General features: G+C 42.2%; 2 protein-coding genes across 4 annotated transcripts in view; both read right to left on the bottom strand.

The window, feature by feature from the left end:
• cacnb2b (calcium channel, voltage-dependent, beta 2b) overlaps positions 1 to 15,923 on the bottom strand; it is a 38,519-nt gene extending 22,596 nt beyond the window's left edge. The window contains exon 1 of one of the 3 annotated variants that reach the window (XM_069692348.1): positions 15,369 to 15,923. In XM_069692348.1, coding sequence (XP_069548449.1) covers positions 15,369 to 15,416 — 48 coding nt within the window. In that variant the 5' untranslated portion in view covers positions 15,417 to 15,923. Of the gene's footprint in view, positions 1 to 5,554; positions 6,052 to 10,100; positions 10,170 to 15,368 lie in introns of those variants that run through there. The other 2 variants (XM_069692349.1, XM_069692351.1) reach the window with 2 other exon arrangements.
• Positions 15,491 to 24,279, bottom strand: tmem236 (transmembrane protein 236). The gene is made up of 5 exons (XM_069692355.1): positions 24,000 to 24,279; positions 23,275 to 23,347; positions 22,201 to 22,324; positions 20,282 to 21,171; positions 15,491 to 15,559 (listed from the first exon to the last, which is right to left on the bottom strand). The coding sequence occupies exons 1-4, from the start codon at positions 24,251 to 24,253 to the stop codon at positions 20,519 to 20,521; spliced, it is 1,104 nt and encodes a 367-aa protein (XP_069548456.1). The 5' UTR covers positions 24,254 to 24,279; the 3' UTR covers positions 15,491 to 15,559; positions 20,282 to 20,518.
• Positions 24,280 to 24,947: the final 668 nt, after the last annotated feature.

Here is a 24,947-nt window from a genome sequence, read left to right as displayed (position 1 = left end):
GTCTGCTTTAAAAAAAAAAAAAAAAAAGATCTGACAACACAGGAAATCTACAAGTAAGGGCTGATTACTACTTATTCTATTCAGCATGTCATTACAGATGTGTCACGTTTCAAATACTATCACATACCCATCCTGTCTGCGCAGTGTTTGTACGAGTCGATAGTGGGTTTGCTGTTGCTCTGTGCTCACACAGGAAAACACCATAAATCCTGCATAAATGCTCCCAGGGACATACAGAGAAGAGATTCAGCCAGCCTCCACCTTCATGCAGTAATGAGCATAACTTTTATTTCAAGAACCATCTACACCAAAATCACTTCTTCCTTTCACAAGTCTAATAGACTTAGCAGCCAATGTTAGTTTCCGCAATTTTGATCACAAGTACTGCTGCTCTACCCGCTGACATGGATCTGAATCTGAGTTTGAGAGCTGGAACAAACATTTATTTTTACTGCAGCAGTTCAAAGCAGATCTGCTGCTTTTGGCTGACAGAATATGAAAGTAGAACCTGTTGGTAAGTTTGTCCTCTTTGACAGATGTCATCATTTTTTATCTTGAAAACCAAAGATACAAAATATAATGTGTTTACTCATATCTGGACATGTGTAGATCCATTGTTGGGGAGCAAACTGGTGACTCATTAAAACCCTTGCTGATGAATTGAGAGCCATGAACCAAAAACAGAGACTGCTTCTCCAAACACCCTTCACCGAGGTTCATTGTTGTCTGTGGAGCAGGTCACTAATCTAATTGCGACTAATTTCCTGTCGGCCCATAGATGAGCAGCTGGCACCGAGCCCAGGTACTCAGACAAACATTTCTCATCTCTCACCCATAAATATTTTCTTTTATTGGTTCCTTCTGCAGCTGAGGAATTGGGACATTTTATCTGAAGACACCAAACCTTGCAGTTAATCTGCTGGTCATGTAATTTGATGTGTTATTCTGTGTATATTGGGAGGATTTCTTCGCTGCTCTGTCTCTTGGTCATTAACAGTTCATCTGCATGCAGCGTGTGTTCCAATCCAGTTTTCTCCCAGCCCTGTCTAATCAGCTGCTTTGCATCATCTGTCTGAAGGAGACTGGCTCCATGCCCTCTGCCCGATGCCACCATAGAGCAGATATGGCCGGGCTGGCATCGCCACCTTTACTTTGGCACGAGTTTGAGGCTGCATCACAACCCTTTAGAGCTCCAATTATAGATCCAAAGAGGCAGCGAATCGCTACCCAACTAAATGTAATTTTGGTTTTACAGTATAATAATATGTGTTTTATGATTATTACTGATGTCACCACTTAGTGTTTAAGGTGGAAACTGCTTCAATTCACCGACAGGTCGATGACCAACGTCCCCCTTTGTTACTGTTGCTACACCTCCCACTCTCCAATACACACACATTTGCGGTTCAACATTGATAACTGTGGTACATGTACCACTTAAAGTTATTAGTCATTTTTGAATCAATGATTCCTTGATTTTAGACAGGAAGACAAAAACAGAGTTCTTATTTCCAGCTGTCAATTGCGTAAACTATCTATTGCTACATAATTTACACAGCTATAGCTTCATGTGCTAGTTATGGCATGTCTAGCTGACTTTTTCAGGTTTCAAGCTGAATTATATGAATCGGGAACCCCATACAAGGAAATTTAAAAATGCACTTGGAGGCTACATATTGTACTAAAACGTGCAAAAGCTAACAGTTCCCAGGCAATCTGTTGATGTCCACGTAGAGGACATGGGAACAAAGAAAGGTTTTTCTTGTACTGCCATGCAGACCTTGTTCCTCCTAGTATTTTGAGTGTGATAAGACAACAAAAAGTAGGCTAGGATGATTTTGTTCTTTTTTAGCTTCTTAGTTTACATACTTGGTGAAACAAGGTTAGATTTACCTAATTGTTTGGATGCACGAACACGAACGCCTGTTGAACTGGGAGAATACCAATCGGAAAGTGGGAGGTTTTTGAGAGCTCCGAGAAGAAAGTTTGAAGTCGTTTGACATCGTCAGCATTTATTGTGAAAAGTAGGATTGCAGGCTACTCGGTTGGTAAAACAGCCAGATGGTTCACCTGGCCTTCTTTGTTTGCCAGCTGTGTTACCTGTTAAAAACCTCAGTAAATCGCGTGGAAAGTGTAGAAATCAAGTGTACAAATAATATCGACACTCTAAGCTCCATTTCCTCTCTGTGTGTTGGATTATACGCATGATGACGAGGTAGTTTGACACTTTTTAGTATTCTTACAGAAGAAACAGAGCAGATTTTCTGGGGTCGGTCATGTTGCCTGTTTGTGAACGGTCTCAGCTTGGAAGCCTGATGTTCTTAAATCGGAACTTTCCCAATTCGCAGCTGCCTGAACGCACAACAACAACCTTGAACAACCGTACAAAGCTGAGTCTATGAGTTATTGGACAACAAAGAGAAAAGGGAATTGGAAATTATAATTTGAGATGAAATGTGGAAGTAGGTAATTGTAACAGGACATAAACAAAGAAAAAGTCCAACACAGAATGAATTTCAAGGTCAACACTTAAAAACTTACAAAATACACTGGTTTATCTGACTTATGATGGAGGGGTTGTAGCTTGGTAGGGTATTGGTATTCTGACATCGCCCCAAACTACTGTATTATTAGCAAAATATTCAAACAAAGATTGAAGTCATAATAGATAGTCAAATGATTTGTCTCAAAATCAACAGTTTCATTGGTCCACTGTGCTTAGTTATGGTTTCTAAAATATGACTAGGCAACTAGAAAAAAAAAAAAAACTCCTCTTTGATTCCTTACTTCATTTATAACCTGAATGTTGACGTAATGACACAAGAGTAACATCAATTCCTTCACATTACATTCCCATTTCATCTTCATTTTTCAGTTAACTACTCATTTGTGAAGGAATATCACAAAGAGGGGGGGGGAGACATTTCCCTCAAAGAAAATCAATGCACCAAAAACTAAATAGGAAAAAATCTGTGCAGAGGGAAAAACCAATGTGTATTTGGATCCTTCTCTCTCTCCCTCTCTCTCTCTGGGTCATGATTGTCTCTGAGTAAAGAGATTAAGATAGCATGCGTCAATCCAGGATTTAGAGACAGAGAGACAAACGCAAACTCCTCACAGACCGCCAACACTGCTGCTTGGCCTGCATGTGCTCACACTCCCCGACAGTCATCAGATAGCGATACAATAGCTGCATTAATTTGATCTATCTGACTTAATGCCTGCCTTGCTTGGCTCCTGTAATAGATACATTTCATCTATAGAAATCTCCCTGGTCTTCGGCGCTGTACAGGGTTATGATGCAACGTGATTAGAATTTGTATAAGGAGGGATGTGTGCGTGTGTGGGGATTATGAAAAATCCTTTTGCCAGCCATTGCTGTTACGATCATTTCTCACTTATTACACAATTATTGAAACACCGCTATCACTGGAACGGCCTGTCACTCTTCTGCTGTGTGAGAAGAGAAGCATGTTGTCAGGATAAATACAAAAAAAAAAAGACGGATACAGAGTGGGGGGGGAAAAAATGTGATTGTAAACTTGGAAACAGTCGTAATCGCAAAGGAAACCGATGCCGAGAGTTCCTCTGGAACTTTCCAGACAGCGCCAATGCCTTATTGCTCCACTTCCTTTAAAAACATTTTTTTTTTAAAATAAAATAAAAAAAAATTCCCCTCGGGGATTAATAAAGTATATACCTACCTACCTACCTACCTTCCTGCCGGAAAGGGGAGCAGGTATCTGCATGTAATGCCCCAGTAACAACTACTAAGAGGCTTTTCCTATTCTAGGTAACAAGTAGTGGGGCAGCACTAGCCAGCACACTGCAATCCAAGACAGTAGGCCATCCAAAGACTGTCAGGATTCCTCTACCTCTGTTTCTGCCTCTGATGTGCTATCGTTATATATCAGTCACAGACTTAGTGGATTGTTTTTCTAAATAATAGATCATCTTTGAAGATCATCAGAAGAATGATTTAACACCATTTAACACTGTTCTGTTCTGAAGTTCAAGAATCCCTAAACATGCAATTAAAAAATGTTTGGTCACTTGCAAGCAGCTGACAAAAGCTATAAACATATGACCTTTAGTTACTATGGCTAAGTGTTAGCAACCATTGCTTATTTACAAATCCTGCAGGTACAGAGCAAAAGTAGTTCTCATTTGAAGCTCTATTTCTATTCAGCTTGGTGAATGTAATCAAATATTCACTTTAGCTGTTTTGAGTCCACCAACTCCTGAGAGAAATATCTTTCTCTCTCTCTGTCTCTATGCCCACTACCTTCTCTCTAACTTTGACGCTGGCCAGGTAGCAACACAGTGCAACTTTAGAGCCTTTTCACCAAAAGCGGTGAGAATAAACCAAAATAGTGAAGTTGCATGGGCTGGAAGCAATGAGCTGAAAGACTTCAAAATAAATTAAAAAAAAGTTCTTACGGCTGCTTTAAAACATATTTAGAGTGAAAACTGTCAATAGCGCAAGATTGTTTTTTTTTTAAATTCTTTTCCAAGTCCTTGCTTGTTTGGATTCACACAAGAAAAATAACAGCACATCGCTTCATGAAAATATACGACAATACCACATAACAGATACGAGGGATGATGAAACCTTCAAATTTTGGTTCATATCCAAATTTTAGAAAGGGTATTTGTTTATTTCCAGAAGTTCTTTGTGTGGATTAAGAACTTAATTGTTTCTTTCATCCAGTTTGTTCAAAGATGATTCTTCTGGGAATACCTCCATAACAGTAGTAAGTACTGTTACATCATCCTCTGGCTTTTTATAAAGATTGACAGGTGGATGTTTAGCTCTGTGACTTGAATATAATGGTACCTAAACAGTCCAAACTGGGGTTTGGTTTCCTCACTGACAGAAAACTGTTCTCAGAGTTACTGCCTGTAGCTTAAATATTGGGTTTCCAGCTGTATGTGAAATTCTTTTTCAAAGCAGATGATGTGAATGTAGGTTACTAAAACACTACAAAAAAAAACAAGTGTCATCAGGAAATCAGACACCATGCCTATCAACAGCACAGCATGTGCAAACAAAACTACATACACTACTGTTAATCTCCACTTTATATTACATATAAAGTGGAAATATAACCAGATATGTAAAATTCAGGTCGTCTGCAATATCACACAGAATTTACTGCCATTCTAAGAGTCAGAAGTGAGAGTAAAAAAAGCAACAGCAAAAAAAGAGATTTAATCCATCTGATAATCACAGCCCACTGGTTATGCAACCCTCTCTGAAGGCTGTTATTCAGCAGGACACATGACATGATACAAGCATGTAGATATGCATCTCTATCTGCCCTGCGCATTGTGACTGTTATAGGGAGTGCAATGATGTGGAAAGGCCTCACAAGGATTAACGCCCAGTGTAACAGATGGTGTATTCTCATACCCTTCCTGTTCAGTACAAACACACACACATGCGCGCAGAAACACACACACACACACACACACACACACACACACACACACACACACACACACACACACACACACACACACACACACAACACAAGAATATCGACTATTTTACCTTCTTTTTGGGCGGCATTGTGGTTAAGGGTGTCCACGAGCGTTATCCAACGACTGTAACGACCAGTTCAAATTACCGTTCACCTGGCTCTGGTAAATGAGGCATGGATAAGCATGCCACGAGACTCGGTTTACCTCTAAAAACCTCAGGTGGATATATGTCCGAGGATTGCCGTTAAGTGCGACAGAAATGCCGCACTTTAAGCGCCGTTTTGTGCGTAAAGGTGAGATTTCTCCCGAGGAGCCGCGAATCCGCCGGAGACAGGATGAGTTGCGTGAGGGGTTTCACTTAAGTCCGTATGTGAGTTGAGTGTAGTCACCCTTTCCCGAGTCCTAGCGGGTATTAAAGGCTTATTTCTCGGTGCGGCATCTGTTGCGCCGCACACCGCTCAGTCTGACCTCAAGCACCGACCACACCAAAGAGGTGTCCAACCCGCCCCGCGCGCTCCACTGGTCCCAAATAACGCAACGTGAGGAATGTCTCATTTGTGTTGTTAACCAGAGTCCGTCCTCTGCGCGTGTGATGCCAGATTAGTGTGTGTGTGTGTGTGTGTGTGTGTGTGTGTGTGTGTGTGTGTGTGTGTGTGTGTGTGTGTGTGTGTGTGCGTGTGCGTGTGCGTGCATCCAAACAACTTCCTGGGGTTTTGGCTGCACAAATGGGAGTATCATAATGGCCTGGCTCCAAAATAGAATGATGAAATTAAAAAGCGAGCAGTTCATAATTCCTCTGTGCGGCCGGTTTACAGCACAGAATTACAGACCAACTCAGCGTTCATCATCCAGAGAGCGTGACCATCAGATTCTTTCACCACATTGGTTCAGTGTCTTCGAAAACACCGTAGGAAGTAACCACACACAGGCTGCCTCTTGTATCCTGACGTTACCCCCACACCGTGTGGATCTCAACAACACAAAGGATCATTTAACGACAGTCTTTTTTTTCTAAGGGTATCAGGATAATTGTTAAACGTCACAAGATAATTAAAGGCGTATTATTTTTTTTTATATATTTTGTGATATACTGGAATCTTTCACCTCTACTGGCGTCTAATCCTAAAAAAAAAAAAAAAAAACATCTGATGAAGGGTCACAAGCAAGACTCAAGATTGGTGAAAACGTACTCAAATACTGTAGTTAAAGAGGTACAGCTAAAAATTTTGACTTTGTGTCACTTTTAATTACAGTGAAATATTATATCATCCTCTGTGTCCCTTTAATAGCTTTTATATTTTGTTATTATTCTGAAGATCAAGTTTTTATGTGCTAAACAAGCGCTAATGTTATATATATAGTCAATGGATATACATTAACGGCCCCAGAGCAGACAATATCAGACTGTTAGTTTCAATAGACTTGACATAATCAGCAATATAATTAAAAACAAAAAATATTTTAATCTGTAACTATGCAGACTTTACTTTTTATATCTATACACACACAAATTGCATACGTTAAACTTTATTTTGCTAGTTGTGGAATAAATAGCTTACATGTATCTTAAAATGTGTCTTTTTATTAGCTAAAAAAAAAGAGCTAGATTTCTTGTCCATCAGAATTACATGACAGGATAGAAAAAAATATATTTAGAACATAATGTAAGGACATAATATTTGTCGAAAGTATTATTATTAAATTCTCAAAGAAATTGGAGGAAAAAGTAGAAACGAAAACTGATCACACAGGTCTGTGGGCCGATATCACAAAACTTGACAAATATAACATGAATCAATGTTACCACGAAGGGGAGGAGAGAAAATGTTTTCTGTGACTTGTTAACTGCCCCGTAAACATAGTGCTTACTGGCGCATAACAACTCTGAAAGGAGACATTGTGCACAATACGCCTTTTACGCCTAGTGGTTGTTATACTTATTCAGTGTTTTGCTTAAAATACGTCCATACTTATAATTACGTTCTATGCAAATTCTTACCATTCAGCATTTCAGATGGGCAGATACGATGAGGTACCAAAATCTCCAGGGAGAGCTTTGGGAGCCGAGGGACACAGATGAGAGGGTTACATAACTGAGAATGGGAAAGAAAACGCAGGGCTGTGGTCAGCTGGGCCGGGCTGTGACCTCTGATCTCTGGGTCAGACACACATCTGGACCTTTAGTACGCACAGCTGCGTGCACACACACACACACACACACACACACACACACACACACACACACACACACACACAGGCTGCACACAGACTCTGTGCATGTCCTTATCAATATCTGTGGTCAGACATCAGCGCCAGAGGTCGGACCGCTATGATTATACCAGCTGTGTCAGAGAATGAAGGAAGGATAAACAGTTTGCTGAGGTTCAAACATTTAACCTTTGATCTGGGATTGAACCAGATTTAGGGCTTCTGATTCATGACACTTTAAATCTCCTCCAGCAAGAAGAAACTCACCTCAAGTGCCAACAAAACACGCAAACAGAGTCAATCCTTCCCTCTAAGCACAGCGGTTCAATCCAGCTCACCATTTTCTTATTTTTAACTTTGTCTACTGTCCAGAAAGTCTTCCGCAAAAGTGCAAAACAAACAAACAGAAGGCAAAATGGTTTGCCTCCTTTCCATTCAGTAAAACATGTCGCTGATCTCGACCCTTAACCTTGTCTTCACTCCAAATTACCCAAAAACAAAGTCGCACCGTTTGGTGGTTGGAGAAGTACACAAAAACAACACCAAAAATATTTCTGCCTTCAGTATTAGAAATAAGTGGCACCTCTCAGGTAGCTGCCTGAATCAGGCTGATCGAGGCTAAATGTCAGCACACTCTGTTGTGTTCCGGCTGCGGCTCACTTTTAGTGGGCCAGCTCCGGCCCAGTAATGGTTGCCAGATCTGGCTCGGTTTTTGGGTGTGTTAATTTGGGCCAGTTTGGGTTTAGGTAAATTTAGCCATCAACTGAGGACCATGTGTGCTGACCTAAATGTGGGCAAGATACTGGTTCAGTTTCAGCACCCGGACTAAGGCCATTCATATTAAACCTGAGCCAAGTTATTTCTTCTTTCCGACCAGATTTGGGCCGTAAAGGGGGAAAACCCATTGGGCAACATGAGCAGCCATAAACAATAAATATTTATTCTCTGTAATGTTCAAGAGAAGGTTGTTAACTTGTTTTTAAGAGAAAAAAAATATATATTTTTTTTTTTTCTAAATGAAGGACATAGATGATGCTTTTAGAAAAACTTTTAAGCAAAAAACAAAAACAAAAAAGAGTTGACTCTATATTGGATTTCTGTAACTGCCATATCCCTGGTACAAACACGTTGAGACAAATTTGATTTACGTGAAGAAATATATATTTTTTTTAGCTTGATACTCTTCAACGAAAAAGCAAAACTCACTGGAGGTTTTCTTATTTCTCCGAATGTCACACGGCCCTCATTGGCAAACCATGTTTGCTCAAAATTTCCAGTCGATATCAATCAGGGAAGTCAAAGTCCTAAACATTAACTACAAATCGACTGATATCAATGTCAAAAGCTCCAAAATAAATAAATGGAGTAAATGGGCCTTGACTTGAAAGTGGCTTGTTAATGTGAATATCTGCTACTACTGCATTATTTCCAAAGCCATAAACACACATCCGCATAAAGCACATGCCTATCATGTCGCTCCTCATCCACTCCCCCCCACACGTGTTCACGTGCACATGTGCTCTCACACATACATAAACAAACATCTGTCTCTAAGCTTCTTACAACCGGGGAGTGTGTGTGTGTGTGTGTGTGTGTGTGTGTGTGTGTGTGTGTGTGTGTGTGTGTGTGTGTGTGTGTGTGTGTGTGTGTGTGTGTGTGTGTGTGTGTGTGTGTGTTGTCAGGCTGGGGCCAATAGTGCAGGACCGGGCTGCTGGGCCAGAGATAGATGGCACGCACAATTTCAGGCAAAGCTCCAGACCTCGACCCTCCACTCTGCCCTCCACTGTGTCCCCACAGCTAGAAACCACACGTCTGTCCTGACCTAAACATTTTTTTTTTTTTTAAACTCCACAATTTAGTATTGTGGACACAAACCAAATGTGTTATTATTTTCATTCAACTTTAAACTACGGTCATGCCGCCTCAGCACACGTCATTTGTCAATGCTTTCAGTTTTCCACCGGCTGGGTAGGATGGTGTGAAGCAGGCTGGAGGACAGCGGAGATGGCTTTAGGATAAATTTGACCGCACAGCTGTTGGACACTTCAAGGCAGATGTGCAAAAAGAGCCATCAAAGACAATTATTTGATCTATTCTGTTTCCTCAATCCGAAATTCAGTTTAAAAGACAAGCTCCTTTGGCCCAAATCAGAGTTACAGAGTACTTTGATTTGAATAAGAATGACAAAAACCACTGTCGGCTGAAATTTGTATTTTTTTCTACATAGTATTTTGTAATATACAGTCATAGATAACAAATTTCCGAGCAGATAAGGCTGACAGAAATGAAAAGCACTCAAATTGAACTCTTATAATCCACCAACAGCCCCCCCCCCTCCTGTCCCCCCCCCCTTCTTGCCCCCCCCTCCCTCCCCCCTCCCAGCTCCAAGCCAGAAAGGCAGTACTCACCCAGGAGACATTTTTGGTCTTGGGCACTTTTGACATGGCTCGAAGGCAGAAAGGTCAAGAACCCGGCTCCCGATACACTGATCACACTCCCAGAGATCCCAGACCACCTTAAACGGCAGCAGCAGCGCACTCGGACACAGAGACGGGCTTCTCATTTGACGTCCTTCACCCGTTTTCCCCCCACCCCCCGTCTGCCAGCAAACCCTCACTAGATTTACATCTGCCTGGAGCGTCGCCCTCCAATCACGCCTGGCTACAACATGCTCCAAAACTCACTCAAGAAGGAAGAGGAGGGGGAGGAGGGGGAGGAGGGGGAAGAGGAGTGGGAGCGAGAAAGAAAGCAAAGACACGATGTAGCTCCAAAAGTGGCTATCGGAGGCAGAAATAGAGCAGGCAGAAAGTTCCCTCAGTCTTCCACCTGAATCCTCCTCTTCCTCCTCCTTGTCAGTGATTGTCTGCTCTCTTCAGATTCATGAACCCTTTATAAATATGAAACCCAACATCTGGCTGATGCCCCTCCTCTCTGATGCTGTGGGCTGGGGCCAGCAAACGGCCAATCCTTCCCTCCTAACATCTGGGAGAGAAGACATTGACAAGGAGAGAATGGAGGGAGAGCAGTGGAGAAAAGAGGGAAAGAAGTGATAGATTTGAGAGGGGTAGAGAGGTGAAGGATGAGGTGATGAAGAGGAGGCGGGAGGATGAACGACTGGAGAGGGCCAGTCAGGAGAGGGCACGGCTGGCCGACACAGATTTGAGGGCAGGTTAATGATCCCTAACATGAGAAAAAAAGATGTCACATTAAATTGGTTGCAGTGAAACAGAATATTTTTCACCATAACTTGCTCCTTAATTTCCCACAAAGACAGAGAAGCGAGCGACCGCGTCGACAGCTGTAATTTTGTATGCCTGTGTTTCTGCTCCTGTTATCTTGTTTATATGTTTCTGATCGTAATCCGGCTGGTGATTGGTCGGAGGGAGAAAGAGAAGGATTGACAGAAAAACGAGATTGATGGTATTATAGATGATTGTCTCTCGCTGCCAAGCTTCAAGTCCCAAATCTCTGTTTTAACAGGAGCTCCTTCTGGAGGCACGATGACATGAATGCGATACTTTCAACAGGGATACGTCTGACATGTAATCTACTCAGAAGATATTTCAGAATGTTGGAAAACATACAAACTTTTTTTTTTTTTTTTTTTTAAGAGTAAGGTGAGAAGATTGATTCCTCGCTCACAAAGAGCTGCGTCAATGTTCTCATCTGAATCTTTGAGACAAAAGCAGGAAGAATATTTCACAAATGTTGAACTATTATTACTGCTATTGTTGTTAAATATTTGTTTGTAAAAGTATTACCAGAAAATTACATCTATGGCGGGTCCCAATTATCTATAGGCTTTAGGTAGTTAATATAATGTAACCCTCCTTTACTCCTAAAAACAATATTTCTCTGAATAAATAAAAAAAAATATCTGAGGCTGAGCAGCGCGGAAGTTTGTTTTTTGGGGCCGAGAGAGATAGTCGTCTGTGATGCACAATCCCACCGCCTCCGGTGAGGTCGGAAATAGCAGTGTGAATGCCGAGTGTGGAAACAAGTCGATACGGACCTCAGATCGCAGCTTGTTCACCGAAATCCACAACATTTTGATTGAGCGTTATAATCAATGTCCACCCTGGCTCCGTATAGATTTGTGGCCCTTATAGATTCACCTCTGCTGTATTTGAAAAAAGAAAAAAAAATCAAGAGAGCATGTTTGATGCTGCATCCTGTCCTGAAGGCAAAAATGTTCCAAAACCAAGAGGCACTGCAGCAGAAACAGGTAAAAGTTGAAGTGCAAGTTAACGAGAGAAAGTTCACTGTCACCAATAGAAAACACTTCTTTCAGTGACTGACTTTACCCGTTTGATTCCATTTTAAACCTCTTTCACATTAAGTGACCGTAAGCGACTCTTAATTAAAGTGAATGTTGAGGTTCACAGCAGGAGAATTCAGGTTTGGAGGCACAGTTGTTCCCTCCGTCCTACAAAGCTTTGACACGCTGCCAACGCTTCTCTCAGATTCTTTCTGCTTTAAGTATCAATACCCATCAGAGTCAGTTTAAATTATCACAAAGTGAAGTTTACACTCATTTATTTAATGTACAAATAGATAACCCGAACCCCAGTACATCAAACCATAAATATTAAGTGCCACAACCCTCAGTATTAAATTATACCCGTTTCAAAGGCTTCAGTTTTCAGATAAAGTGACTCATTCTGAAAGTGGATAAGAATGAGAAGCTATGTTCAGTGGTGTAATGTAACTAAGAACGTGTACTCAAGTACAAGTTTGAGATACTTGTACTTTACCTGAGTATTTCCATTTTATGCAACTTTACACTTCCACTAGAATACATCTCAGAGGTCGATATTGTACTTTTTACTTCTCTACATTTGTCTGACAGCTTTAGTTACTTTTAAGAATACAATTTTTTTAAAACTTTCTATCCAGTAAAATATATGCATCTACAAATTTGGTGACTTTGAATTTAGATTTTTCTGATAAACTGAAGGATTACGAGTTCTTTTAATGGTTGAGAAAAATTCTCCTACATTTTAAACTAAATGAACTATTTTAAACCCCAGTTGGGTTCCCTGGAGAATGCATAATTGTTTTTCTGAGCTTATTAACTTTTTTGAGATATGCGGTTCTAACAGAACAGGAACAACACAAACAATCTAATGGAATACGATGCATCACTGTCACTAACTAACAGTATACACAGTCTTGGTTTCTTACTAACCTCTACCTACAAATTGTGATTTAAGCAAAATAAAAGGTTACATTTCATCATAAATCAACAAATGTAATCATGAAAACTATAATTCTTCATTGCTTGCTGCAAGACAGGGTTAGAATTATATATTTTCTTACATTTACAGCAAAGTGATGGCAGATATATGTTAATGACTTTCGGCTGAAGTTTTTTTATGGTTGTCTCGTTCAACTTACCCCCCTCTCCCCCCCTCAAAAAAAGGACAGTACACCAACAACTAAATCACAAATTATGATGCTTACAATGTAGAGGTAAAAATACTAGTGTGTGTTTATGCTCTGATTATGGAAATGTTTTTTTTAAATAAAACAAACAATTTCAAAGGAAGCGGGGACAAATGTGAGGTTCAGAGCAAATATCCAAGATTTTTTTTATTTCTTTGTCCTGAAATGTCTAAGCTTTTATCACACCTACAGGATGGTGATAACTGAGTCTCGCCCTTCACCTGTCGGCTGAGCTGTCCTGACACTCAGCATTATATGAAAACGGCAGCGACTAAGCAGAAAACAGTTTGATGTCAAAAGCTCCTTCTCAGAGCCAGGCGAGCACTTAAGGTAATCCAGCTCTGCTGTCTGCCAGCGAGGGCCACACCTGGAGGAACATACTTAGAAATAGGAATTTAAAAAAAAATCCTTCGTGGTAAAATTACGTTTCAAAACTGCAAAACTCTGAGCATCTGGATGTGTATCAGTGTTACATGTATCCTGAGCCAGGGGATCACAATCTTTATGGCTTGTAACCCTTTAGGTAAATCCACTATATCTGTAATATACGACGCTTGGCCTGGGTCCTTGGACAGGTATGTGAGTGGCAAGCAGTTTAATCAAAGGTCAGTGTTTCCCTCTCAGTTTGTATAACTGTTTTGTTTTTTAGCACGAAGAAATAAAACTATTCCGGATTTCATCAAAAAGAATCCAGGATTAGAGATAAATATGAAAAAAAAGAAACATAAATTACGTGGCAGAGTATGTTTATTTAGGTTTTTTTTCCAATGTAGTTTGTGATCTGATGATTACTTTGACTTAATTTAACCTGTCAGCGGCTCACAGCCGCCAGGTTGGGCGATGACACCGACCGATCCATCTTTTCTAATTTCAACAAATGTGCTTGCAGCTCATTAGGCAGAACACACTTGGTACAACAATTTTTTTTTTCTTCCTCATCTCTAGATTTTTACTTTAACTAAACACACACATCAAATGAGACTACATTAAATGTCCCACTTCTTGGTGTGTCACTGCTTTTTAGCCGTCTGTGGCTTTTTGATTCTGTTAAGCTCCTTTCCTGGCTTGTTGCTGAGGTGGGCACACATCTCATGGAGCAGTACAGTATGTGGTAATCTGCGAGGCTCTGCGCTGACAGCCTATTGAGTGCGGAGGGGCTGACAGTAAGCCTATTTCATGTAGGAACGTGGTTATGATAGGGTCCCTCTGCAGTCAGCGCCATCGCACAATGCACAGCTTTACCTCCACAGTAGCGGCTACAATGGGACTTTACGGCAAATGCGTAAAGACACACGCAAAAAGCGAGAATGAAAATAGTGATGAGGTGGCAAAGAGACTGGAAGAAAGGAGGAGGAGAAAGAGAGGAGGGCGGAGATGAAGGCAGGAAAGAGAAGAAGAAAAAAGAAAAGAGGAAAGAGAGAGAAACAGGTGGACGAGGGGATTCAAGAGGAGTAAGTCTGTCCTCCCAGGTCATCTCTGTCATTGAGAGGACAGAAAATCTGGCCTGTAATGAGATGGCAGCACCTGTCTGTCCTCCTATCTGTTGCTCTTTTCCTCCTTCAGACGGCTCAGCCAGGACAGATGGATGTGCGGAAAACAGCTCTTTTCAGCAGCTGCTTAAAATCATCTTATCTTTGGTACGCAATTTAAAAAAAAAAAAAACGTCATGAATTTGCTTCGCTTGTTTGGTGAAAACATTGTTCCTCCGGGTGAAAAAAAAACACAAACAGAAAAAAAACATCCATGACCCCGTTATCGTGATGTTTAGGAAGTCCTGTACTTGAATCATTACAGAGAGCTTGTTTAAAAATGTCACCGTCAGTCCTGACAAACTGCAGCTGAAAACTCACACAGACCGTCACTGAGCAGTGAACACCTCAGCAGCAAAATAACAGGTTGTAAGAGTCACACTCGCAGCTGCTCGTCGACTGCATGTGTTACTCAGCACGCTTAAAGATTAAAAGAGACGCCCGCATGCGAAATGAAATGTGAATGAATCATCGGCATCGTTTAAGCAGCAGTGACTGGTTCATGTAGAATTATCTGCTGCTTGTGTTGTACCATTTTAGATGCACCCGAGACACACACACACACACACACGCACGCACGCACACACACACGCACACACACACACCGCAATCCCACCGCCACAACAAAAACACTCCGCTGTCGCTATGTGGTCAAAGAAAGATGCAGGGACGGATGCTGCGAGTGATGCGATGGTCACTTACATAGGTGGACTGCACTCTCCGCCAGTGTCCCAGCCCACAGCAATACATCAAGACATCTAGTTGTGGGGTGAAGAGGGGACAGGCCGACAGAGCCTCCGGGGGTTGGGTCGTTTCAGGACCGCCTCACACACGGGGTCCCCATGGCACAGGTGATCCACCTGATCGCCGGCTCGTCCGGGACTCTGGATATCCTGCGAATGAGAAAGAATCCGATCGACTGCGTCCACAGGTTGTCGCAGGGGAAGGGTCACCTGGGAGTTTCGGAGGATGGCTCCCTCTCAGAAGTTCCGTCCTCAGATGAGTCCAGGTGGTCCTGACGCAAAAACGTCTCGCAGCATCTTCGAAGTCACAAGCTCTGTGGGGAGCCGGGATCCGCTCTATCGAGAACCCAACGCCTGTCCTGAAGACTCAGCCTGATGTGCAAGAGGAGTGTGAGCTTTGTGTGTGTGCTTGTTGTTAATGTGCTCACCTTATCTTGAGAAGGACAGGTGGTTCACCTCCCAGTCTGTGTGTATTTACCCTCCCATCACCGCACCTCACCCCTCTCTCTGTCTCGATTCACCCCTTTGAAAAAGAAAAAAAAAAAAAAAAAAAACCTCTCTCTTCCAGCCTCCCACCCCCTCCTCCTCCTCCTCCTCCCCCCCCCCCCCCGGCTTAAGCCCCCCGAACAGTCTTGCTATAAAAACTAAATGTCATTTTCTTCTCTGCGAGTCTCTCAGTGGTCTGTGGTGCTTCAGGTTTATCCAATCAGAGCTCTCGCATCACTCAATATCCATCTTGTGTTTTTGCTGTCTATCCCTCCCTGGTGAAGCCCACCGGAGGAGTCCACATTCAGAGATGCTCAGGTTCAGTGCGATTCCTTTTTTTTTTTTTTTTTTCCTCCAAACAAAAAAAACAAAAAAAACAAAAAACAAAAATCCCAGCTCCGTAGCTCCTCCTCCGGTATCTCTTCCTCTCCGCATGCCGCCTCCCTCTCTCAAGGGTCCTTGTCTCATCAGGGGCGTTCCTGCTTACCTGAGTCACTCTTCGCCCTCATGTTGTGGTTGTGTATGCACACGTGTGTGTGTGTGTGTGTGTGTGTGTTTGACCGTCTGTGTGTGTATGTGTGTGTGTGTGTGTGTGTGTGTGTGGAGGCTGCAGCTGAAGCTCACCCTCTCTGTTGCCATGCTGGAGCAGGTAACATTCGGCTAGCGCAGGAGACACACAGCCTGAATTCAAATGCGCCTCCAGCCCCTCAGATTTACAAAGCCTCCACCTCTCCACCCCTCCCTCAGCTCTCCTCCTCCTCCTCTCCCCCTGTCATCTCTCTATCTGTCCTCTCTCTTTTTTTTTTTTTTATCCCTCTATCTCATTCTCCTCATCTCTGTCCACAATGTCTTCACTCTGTCCCTCTGCTGTTGGTTCCTTTTGTGTCATTTTTTTTTTTTTTTGCCTCTCTGCTGTCATGCTCTCTCTCTCGCTCTCTCTTGTTTTTCACGTTACCTTGAGAGTCGGCTGAGGAGGCGCTGGGGATTATTCTGCTTCTGTTCAATGCCGCAAAGAAAAAAAAAAAAATTTTTTTTTTTTCTCAAGTCATTTCCCTCTATAATTGAGTCCAAAAACCTCTCGACTCCGGGGAAGAAAATCTGCAAGTGCAGCAAGAAAACGTCGACCTAAATGAAATCAACTTCCATCTTTCCGTTTTGACAAGATTTTCGCAAAACTAAGAGTCAACAGCCACTCTGCTGACATCGGTATGTTAACATACTCACAATGGCAATTATAAGATGTTGTTTGGTAATGTTACCGTTATAGTTTGAGATGATAAGTATTGCTGATCAGCACTAAACATGGGGTACAAAAAGAGCCCGATGTCTCCAGCAAAATGATCAACAAAGTGAAATTTGGTTTATATGCTGTTGCTGTACCAGAAATTAAGAGACCAGCAGGGATGTAAGCTCATCCTGAGGGGGGATGTGGGTGTCTGTATCAAATTTGACGATAATCTGTCCAATACTTATTATTTCACTTTCTGGTGGCTTATGGAAGAAGTCGGAGGTGCAGTGAATTTGAGTCAGGTAATACTGATTTCATAATTCACTAAATAAGTGAACATTTTAAACCACTGGTTGCGATGGAGGAAAAGTTGAGGGATCCCCGAAGCCATTGGGTTTCATCATCGGGACACCATACCTGTATAAAATTACATGTCAGTCTATCCAATGATTGTTGAGATATTTTCACCATCCTATTTCACCCCAAAACAATGTCACCTCCATAGAGGCAGTAGGGGAAAAAAAAGTCTCTATTTTGACCACGAATGCCTTCGGAAAGCAGATTTTCTTTACACGCTTTAAGAAAATTTGACTTTAGAGCCTCATTTGAGGACAAAAATTTGTTGATGAATTTATTTTATTTTTTTTACCATTGAAAAAGCTAAATGTGAATTTAAAAGTGTCAGCATGCATGGAAGGTTCAATTGAAGAGAAAAAAAAAAAAAAAGAAATGAAAGCCTGTGCCTGAGAGAAGTCTGCACAGTGAATCCTGTGGAGTCTCCGATAGAGAGGAATGGATGCAGGCTGTTGTGTTTTCCTTTGATCATTCAGAGCATTCAGTCTGTGTCCAAAAAAAAAAAAAAAGAAGTGCTCTCCATCCTGCCAACATGACGTACTGCATACTTGCCACAATAACTCAAGCTGCACTAATGCCTTCTTGCAGATTACAGTATGAATCATTAAGGAATAGGATGATCATGGCTGTGGGGAAATTAAGGGAAGTTAATTTTAGTTTTTATACCAGTAAATGAAAGCAGGCCAGCTCCGGTAACTCATTGAGTTACAGTTGCTTGTCAGTCCTGTCACTCACCATGTAAATCATTAACAACACCTTTAACAAATCTCCCCTTTACGGTGTGGACAGGGAGTTGAGGCCAATATAAATTTATGTCTGAATTTATCACCAGCAATGCAGCAATGTGTTTCCTGCTTATTTTTTCCACATTCCTTCATTTATTTTCTTTTGTTGCGAGAGACAAGAGTCACTAGTTTGGCAATTCCCTTAAACGATTTGTCCCGCAGCCCCGGCTCATCCATCAGAGCAACAAAGACCAAGTGCACCGTGGGTATAATTCTGTCAGACATGTCCTGGTGGACCAGCGCCGATTACAGAATACACCAACATATCTCTGTGGTGTCACTGTATCCTCTCTCTCACACACACACACACACACACACACACACACACACACACACACACACACACACACATGCACACACACGCACACGCACACACACACGCGCCAAGGTTACATTCCAGTGAGTTATATGGGCATAGTATCACATAAACCTCCACGGTAGCTGAGCCACAGGCGACAGATAAGGGTAAGAAACTAATTTGCAACATTCAAGGACAACGAAAGGAATTAGAAGCGGAAACATATCAAGAAAATCTTTTTCTCTATTGTTTTGGGGTTTTTTTATGCTGAAGGAGGGGCTTGCAACGGAAATCCTATCCTCACTAAGATCTACACAGAGTAGCTGGTGTGATGCCTATGGTTGGCCCCATTATGACAAAAACATCAGGTCTAAAAATTGCTCTCTGTTGTAATGTCCTATTGGGTCTTAAGAATAACATATAGCATATGTAAACAGTGACAAATTCATGGAAAAAAACTGAATGAATATGCGCAACAACAAAAAAACAAAGCAATTGCAGACGCCTTCATGTAGGTGTTTTACATGAAGGCGTCTGGGGAAGTTGGAATCCACTTCACCAAAATCAATAAAAAGTTACTCTGTTGGTATTTCTATCCAGATGGGAATGATGTTATCCACAGGGGATGAGGAGTCACTGAAGGGTTTGAAGAGTATGAAAATGATTATAATTTCATTCTGTGGTCTCCACAGTCATCACATTTATAGATATGAAACACTTAGTGCATAAGACATTTTGTTTCTGTGAGCCGCGTAGTGCTATCCACTGCAGCCTTTGGAAAAAAAACAAATATGAGCAGATGTTTTGGAAGATGGGTGTTTCTTTCTTCAGGCTGAGTTTCAGCAACTTTGAGGATCTTTTCCAAAGAGGACCATAATCCACTCGGGATTGTTTCCAGTCATCGCATCCTAATAGGCATTGACCCAAAGCCTATAACTAATCAGCTTTGACCACCATATGACATATGTTGCCCGCTGAAACTCACCAAGCACTAAGCAACAAAGAACCTCCCCCAATGTGAGCAGAGTGCAACACCATGTCGGTTAATGACCATTGTAGACTTTGTCAAGTATTTTAAGGATACAAGGAGAATTGCTGTTGCTCCGACTTCAATTCCTTGATATTTGCTGGCGTCGCCATTGCTGGAGCTACATTTTGAAACAAATGCCCGACTTCAACATCACCACACTTAGCCACCCGCACTCGTCACCGATTGGTCCGCAACGCAGAGTGGCGGAAAGAACTTTCTTTCGAACAGAGTTTTTAGACATTCATCACAACAAAGACGGAAGCCGTAAGCAAAAGTCAGGTGAAGCCAGGCTATCGTACAGCTGGTTTATCAGAGCTTCAGCAAAAAAAAAATAACCGACTGCTGCGGAAAATTAGGTTGAGAGTGGAGAATAAACCCAAACAGTGAAGTTGTGGCTCGAAATATTTAAATACTAAAACATGTCTGATGGGAACCGCAGAGCTCAGTGATCATTCTCTGCGAGTGATCATTTTCATGATAGATGTAGTTATTTTTACATATTAGTACAATCAAATATTGATTAACCGAGCTTGAACTGATAGCATTAAAATATTTACAACATTGTCAAAACAAAGGGCTTTTATTTAAAATAGTTATGGTTGAAAAATATTTTTATAATTTTTTGTTGAAAAGAAAATGTTTTTTCTTTGGATTCAAATATGTCAGAGTAAAAGGAAAAGAGTTTGCTTACACTGTTCTCCAACCTCCACACCTTCGTCGTTATAAAGCCAGAATCCTTTTTACACTTTGATATGGATGAATGTCCTTTCAATACAAGCCAGCAGAATTCAAAACATGCTGCTCCTCTTCATCAGTACTGGCAGTACTGAAGTTTCTTTGGTGCTGCTCTCTACACACGAATACCAACTGTTCAGCCGTCCACGATCCAAGTGGCTCTTTGATCAACAACAGACTGCGACAATCCTCCTCAAAACATGCTCTGACTTCTGAAAATCCTCAGCTTGGTCAGGAATGTAAAGTAGATAAAAGTCAGGCTCACCAGTACATTTTTCAGCGGGTACAACAGAGGTGTTACAAAACCGAACACAACAATCAGGGCAACCCGAATGACAAAGAACGGAAAGTCCTGCAGAGCGACTCCAGCAGAGGACAACAAGGGGTTGTTAGGCGTGATGATCATACGCAGAGTTGACAGGAAGGCCACAATGTAAATTGGGAACACCCAGGCCGAGTAAAAGACTGACGGCTCTCCTGCCACTCTCACCATCTCCACAGTGTCCAACCAGAACACGAAACCATTCACAAACGTCTCTGACCTCCCGTCCCTCCTCCACAGGAGGCCCAGGTGACCTGGATGAGACCAGGAAGATGACGATGAGGAGTACAAGTAGGCAGTGCCGGGCGTTCGTGTGCTGAGAGGTGAAGGTCTGGGTGGGCGTGCGAGGTCTTGCCATCTGCCTGAGGGGCTGCCGTTTCTGGCCACCGGTTGCCTCTGGGTCAAACTGTCATCGGGGTGCAGCTGGCCTGATACGGTGGTCACCTGCTCCAGGTGGGTGAGGACGGGGCCTGACATGTCAAGGACGGGGCCTGACATGTCAAGGTCAGGATCCAGGCTGTCTGCTGCAAACGACAAGACCAGATGTTATGCTGCACACTGTGTGTGTGATCGGGTTACAATATGGTTATCCTACAGTCCAGCAAATATCAAGAGAACTGGCCATTGTCTTTCACCCCCAGTATCACGGCGAAGCGTGAAATAGACACGCCGGTCCACTACAGAAAAGTCTGAAATAGCAACACTTTGTCCTGTCTAAGCGGGATCATGTGACCAAGGTCCCACAATAGAGGCAATAAGGGAATTTTTGTTGTTGTTGGTATAAGTAGGCTAGAGTGGTATTAGTCACAGACTGGAATGAGGGACGATCAGTTTTTAATCGAGTTGTTTTTTATTTCCTCATCCCAACCATGCTCTTTCACCTAACCTCAACTCTGTTTTTTTCCCCTAAACCCGCCCTTGTTGTTTTTCTAATCCCAACCATGTGCTTATTTAATAACCCCAACCACATGTTTAGCTATACATTTTATTTTCCTGTACCTCACATGGCTCTACGCCTGCAGTAGGTTTCATTTTCGTCCACTACTGGAAAATGTGTAACTGCCTGGCTATTTCACATTTTGCTGTAGTGGACCAGCGTGTCTATTTCACGTTTTGCTGTAGTGGACCAGCGTGTCTATTTCACGTTTTGCTGTAATGGACCAGCGTGTCTATTTCACATTTTGCTGTAGTGGACCAGCGTGTCTATTTCACGTTTTGCCGTAGTGGACCAGCGTGTCTATTTCATGTTTTGCCATGTTACCGGGTTGTGTCTTTTATCTCTTTCTATAATAAGGGAAAACTAAAAAAAAATCCTTCATCAGAGAAAAAGGAGAAACCTTATCAAGAACAACTGATGAGGGATCCCTCCACCAGGATGGAGAGACGTGAGATACATGAGTAAAGAAGAGGAGGTTATGTGCCTCTACGAGCACGTACAGCTGAGTATCATCAGTCTAGCACTGAAAACTAATTCCATGACTGTTTCTCCCACAACACATGCAACATGAGAGCATTTCATTTTTTTTTATAGTCTGGATGGATTGAAGCCTCACATTGGCCCAGGAGCCTGCAGGGTCGAATCCTCTCCACGACATCCACACAGATGAGGGAGAAAAGCACCAAGGACACGGGCAACTCTGAGAAATGGTCGTGCTCGCATCCTCTGTCCACCTGCACCTAAAATAATAGCAATGTCAAACGTGAACGCAGCAGTGGAAGGAATTGATACTCAGAAATCATGAAGAGACAAAGCCGGAAGAAACAAAATTGAAACGGTCCACAATGACGTTTGGCTGGAGCTCCCGCAATCCAGGTTTTATGAAGCCATCAGATTTTTACTACCGCATCATGACAGAGATGCTGCTGAACGCCCTTCACATTAGATCAAGAAACGTGACGTGTAAAAAAAATATGTCTGACAAGTCTTTGTGCTCAGATGCTCTCATCTATCTTCTTGTTTGTCCAACAGTTAAACGGACAGTGAAACACGCGAGTAAAAAATACCCGTCGGTTTCGGTGGTGGAAGGAATCAAAGTTTGGTTAATGGCCAACCTGTTATGTTCACTGAGGGTTATTGAATACCTCGGGCAGGCATCGCAGTCTCGTGACAGAGGACACATTTCCACTGCTGCTGCCTTTTAAATGTGATGGTACCAAAGGTCCTTCTCGGTAACAGTGGCGAAAGGTAACTTTTCTTTCTCTTTTTCGTTCAGCGCAAGCTGAGAAAGTCGTTGGATGTAAAGTGAGTAAGTGAACCCCGAGAGAGAGAGAGAGAGAGAGAGAGAGAGAGAGAGAGAGAGAGAGAGAGAGAGAGAGAGAGAGAGAGAGAGAGAGAGAGCGAGAGAGCGAGAGAGGGGAGCTGGTGATAAGCAATACTTTTCTTTCTCTGTGGTGCAATGTGCCATGTCAACCGTCACTCAGTGAATAATTAGTGCCTCAACACATTCTCCCACACGGGAGGAGGTGGGTGGAGGGTGGAGGAGGGGGGGGGGGCAAAGGAGCTCGTGCCACAAATGGACTGTTTACAACAAGTGTACGCCTCTTCAAGGACCCCGCCGGAGCATGACAGGACAAAACATCAACAGGTGCTCCTCAGTGACAAAATCATTCGGTCTCCATGACGTTACCTTGGAGCTGGCTATTAAAATAGCAAAGCACGGTAGTGTACACAGGATGATATACGCCAGCGCTGTCGGTCTCCTGAAAAATAAAATAAGTTATTTTAGTTCTCATTTGAATAAAAATCCTCTCATTATGATGAATTTTTAAAAGAAGCATGTATTGAATTAGTTTTACTTCTAACCGTTAATCTTATAATTTCTTATTATATGCAACTAAAAATAATTCTACTCCACACTGCGGAGGCAAATGTTGCACTTTTACCTTCACTACATTTATCCGTTCGTAGTTAGTTTCGCTTTGTAGAGTGAAGCAAGACTATGTAATATTAGATGCCACATTTAAATGATAAAAATTTGGATTTAACAGAAGCACGGAGTAAAGAAAAGTCACAAAAATGCAAGATTTCAGTTCCAACTACTAACACAGGCCACAATAAGCCATGTAAGGCTGAAGCTGGAAATCCCAGAAAGTATCACACTGAGCACAGCTGCATCTTCCTGCTTACAACCTAAAATTTTATAAGCGAGGTATTTTTTTTACTTTTGCTGGAGCACGTCAAGCTTTCTTACATTGCTTTTGTACTTTTTGTTTTTGTTTTTTGTAACCCTATTTAGCTCAAAATCACAAATTTAAAGGATTTGCGTCATCTAAAATTCATTGCAAGATACTCTCTCCGCTACATGTGGATACGTCCCCGAACTACTTTTAAAAACAGTCTTAACTTACTCACCACTGCGTGGTCTCTGTTATGCACCTCCGCTGCTTCAAGATCAGATATTTGAGAGGAACCCACACCAGCAGGGTCACAGAGGTCACGTAGGCGATAGAAGTCGCCACTATCAGCCAGTAAGCCGTTAGATCCCGGCCTTTCACATCCCTAATGAGGCTGGCAAATCTCTCCATGACGACAAAGATGGGTGTGATAAGTGCTGCAAACTGCAGCAGCTCGTACAGGACGAGCTTGACCGTCTTCCCCGAGGGCATGGTCCCTGAACACCAGCTGCTGGTCTCAACTGGGAGCTAAAGACTTTGACAATCACCTCCCACAAAAAATACGAAACAGCCGAGCCGTTGGACTCTGCACACTGACATTGCTTACACTGCACTGGAGGCTGTATTATTTTATTGCTGAGGTAATGAGGTGGTCATGCTTGTCTTTTTATGGGCACACGAAGAAGAGCGCTCCCATCCCATAATTTCAAGGAGAAATATCACACTCAGCCTGAAGTGCACAAGTTCTGAGAAGGGACAGTGGTTACATGAGACCCATGTCTGTTCTAACAGGTGTTTTATGAGCAAACGTATAATAAGATAAATATATGTCTACGTATATAACTCCGGATTGAGATGATGTTAAGATTGCAACAAAATAAAAAAAAAAAATGTAAAGTGAAAATAATTCCTAATATTCCCCACGGCTTTGAAAACTCCAAATGTGATGCTCAATGGCTGCCAAACAAAACCTCCATCAAGACTTGTTCAGACTCGCACACAGATCTCCATCTAGTGGCGAGGAAGAGGACAACTTTACACTGCAAGTAATCCTTTACAGCACCAAATATTCCTGAAATAAACAGCATTTAATGTTAGGAAACATTCCTAAAGTTCCCCACCAAACATGTTCAAAATCAGGTTTTGTGTACGGTTACCTTTTGTTTTTCACCTTAAATCTGAGTTT

The sequence above is a fragment of the Brachyistius frenatus genome, unplaced genomic scaffold (genome assembly GCF_029030835.1).
Source record: "Brachyistius frenatus isolate BFR_SWC_R1_liver_20210118 unplaced genomic scaffold, ASM2903083v1 Contig_12, whole genome shotgun sequence".
NCBI lineage: Eukaryota > Metazoa > Chordata > Actinopteri > Embiotocidae > Brachyistius > Brachyistius frenatus.
The sequence above is the reverse complement of the archived record's forward strand: the minus strand, read 5'-3'. Positions and strand labels throughout refer to the sequence as shown.

Bases quoted from the DNA above. Each gene is read 5' to 3' on its own strand.
- tmem236 (XM_069692355.1), bottom strand. From the start codon at position 24,253: ATGCCCTCGGGGAAGACGGTCAAGCTCGTCCTGTACGAGCTGCTGCAG. The intron at 23,348-23,999 runs GTGAGTAAGTTA...TTTATTTTTCAG, and splicing joins ATAACAGAGACCACGCAGTG to GAGACCGACAGCGCTGGCGT. The intron at 21,172-22,200 runs GTGAGGCTTCAA...TGTCGTTTGCAG, and splicing joins CTGCAGGCTCCTGGGCCAAT to CAGACAGCCTGGATCCTGAC.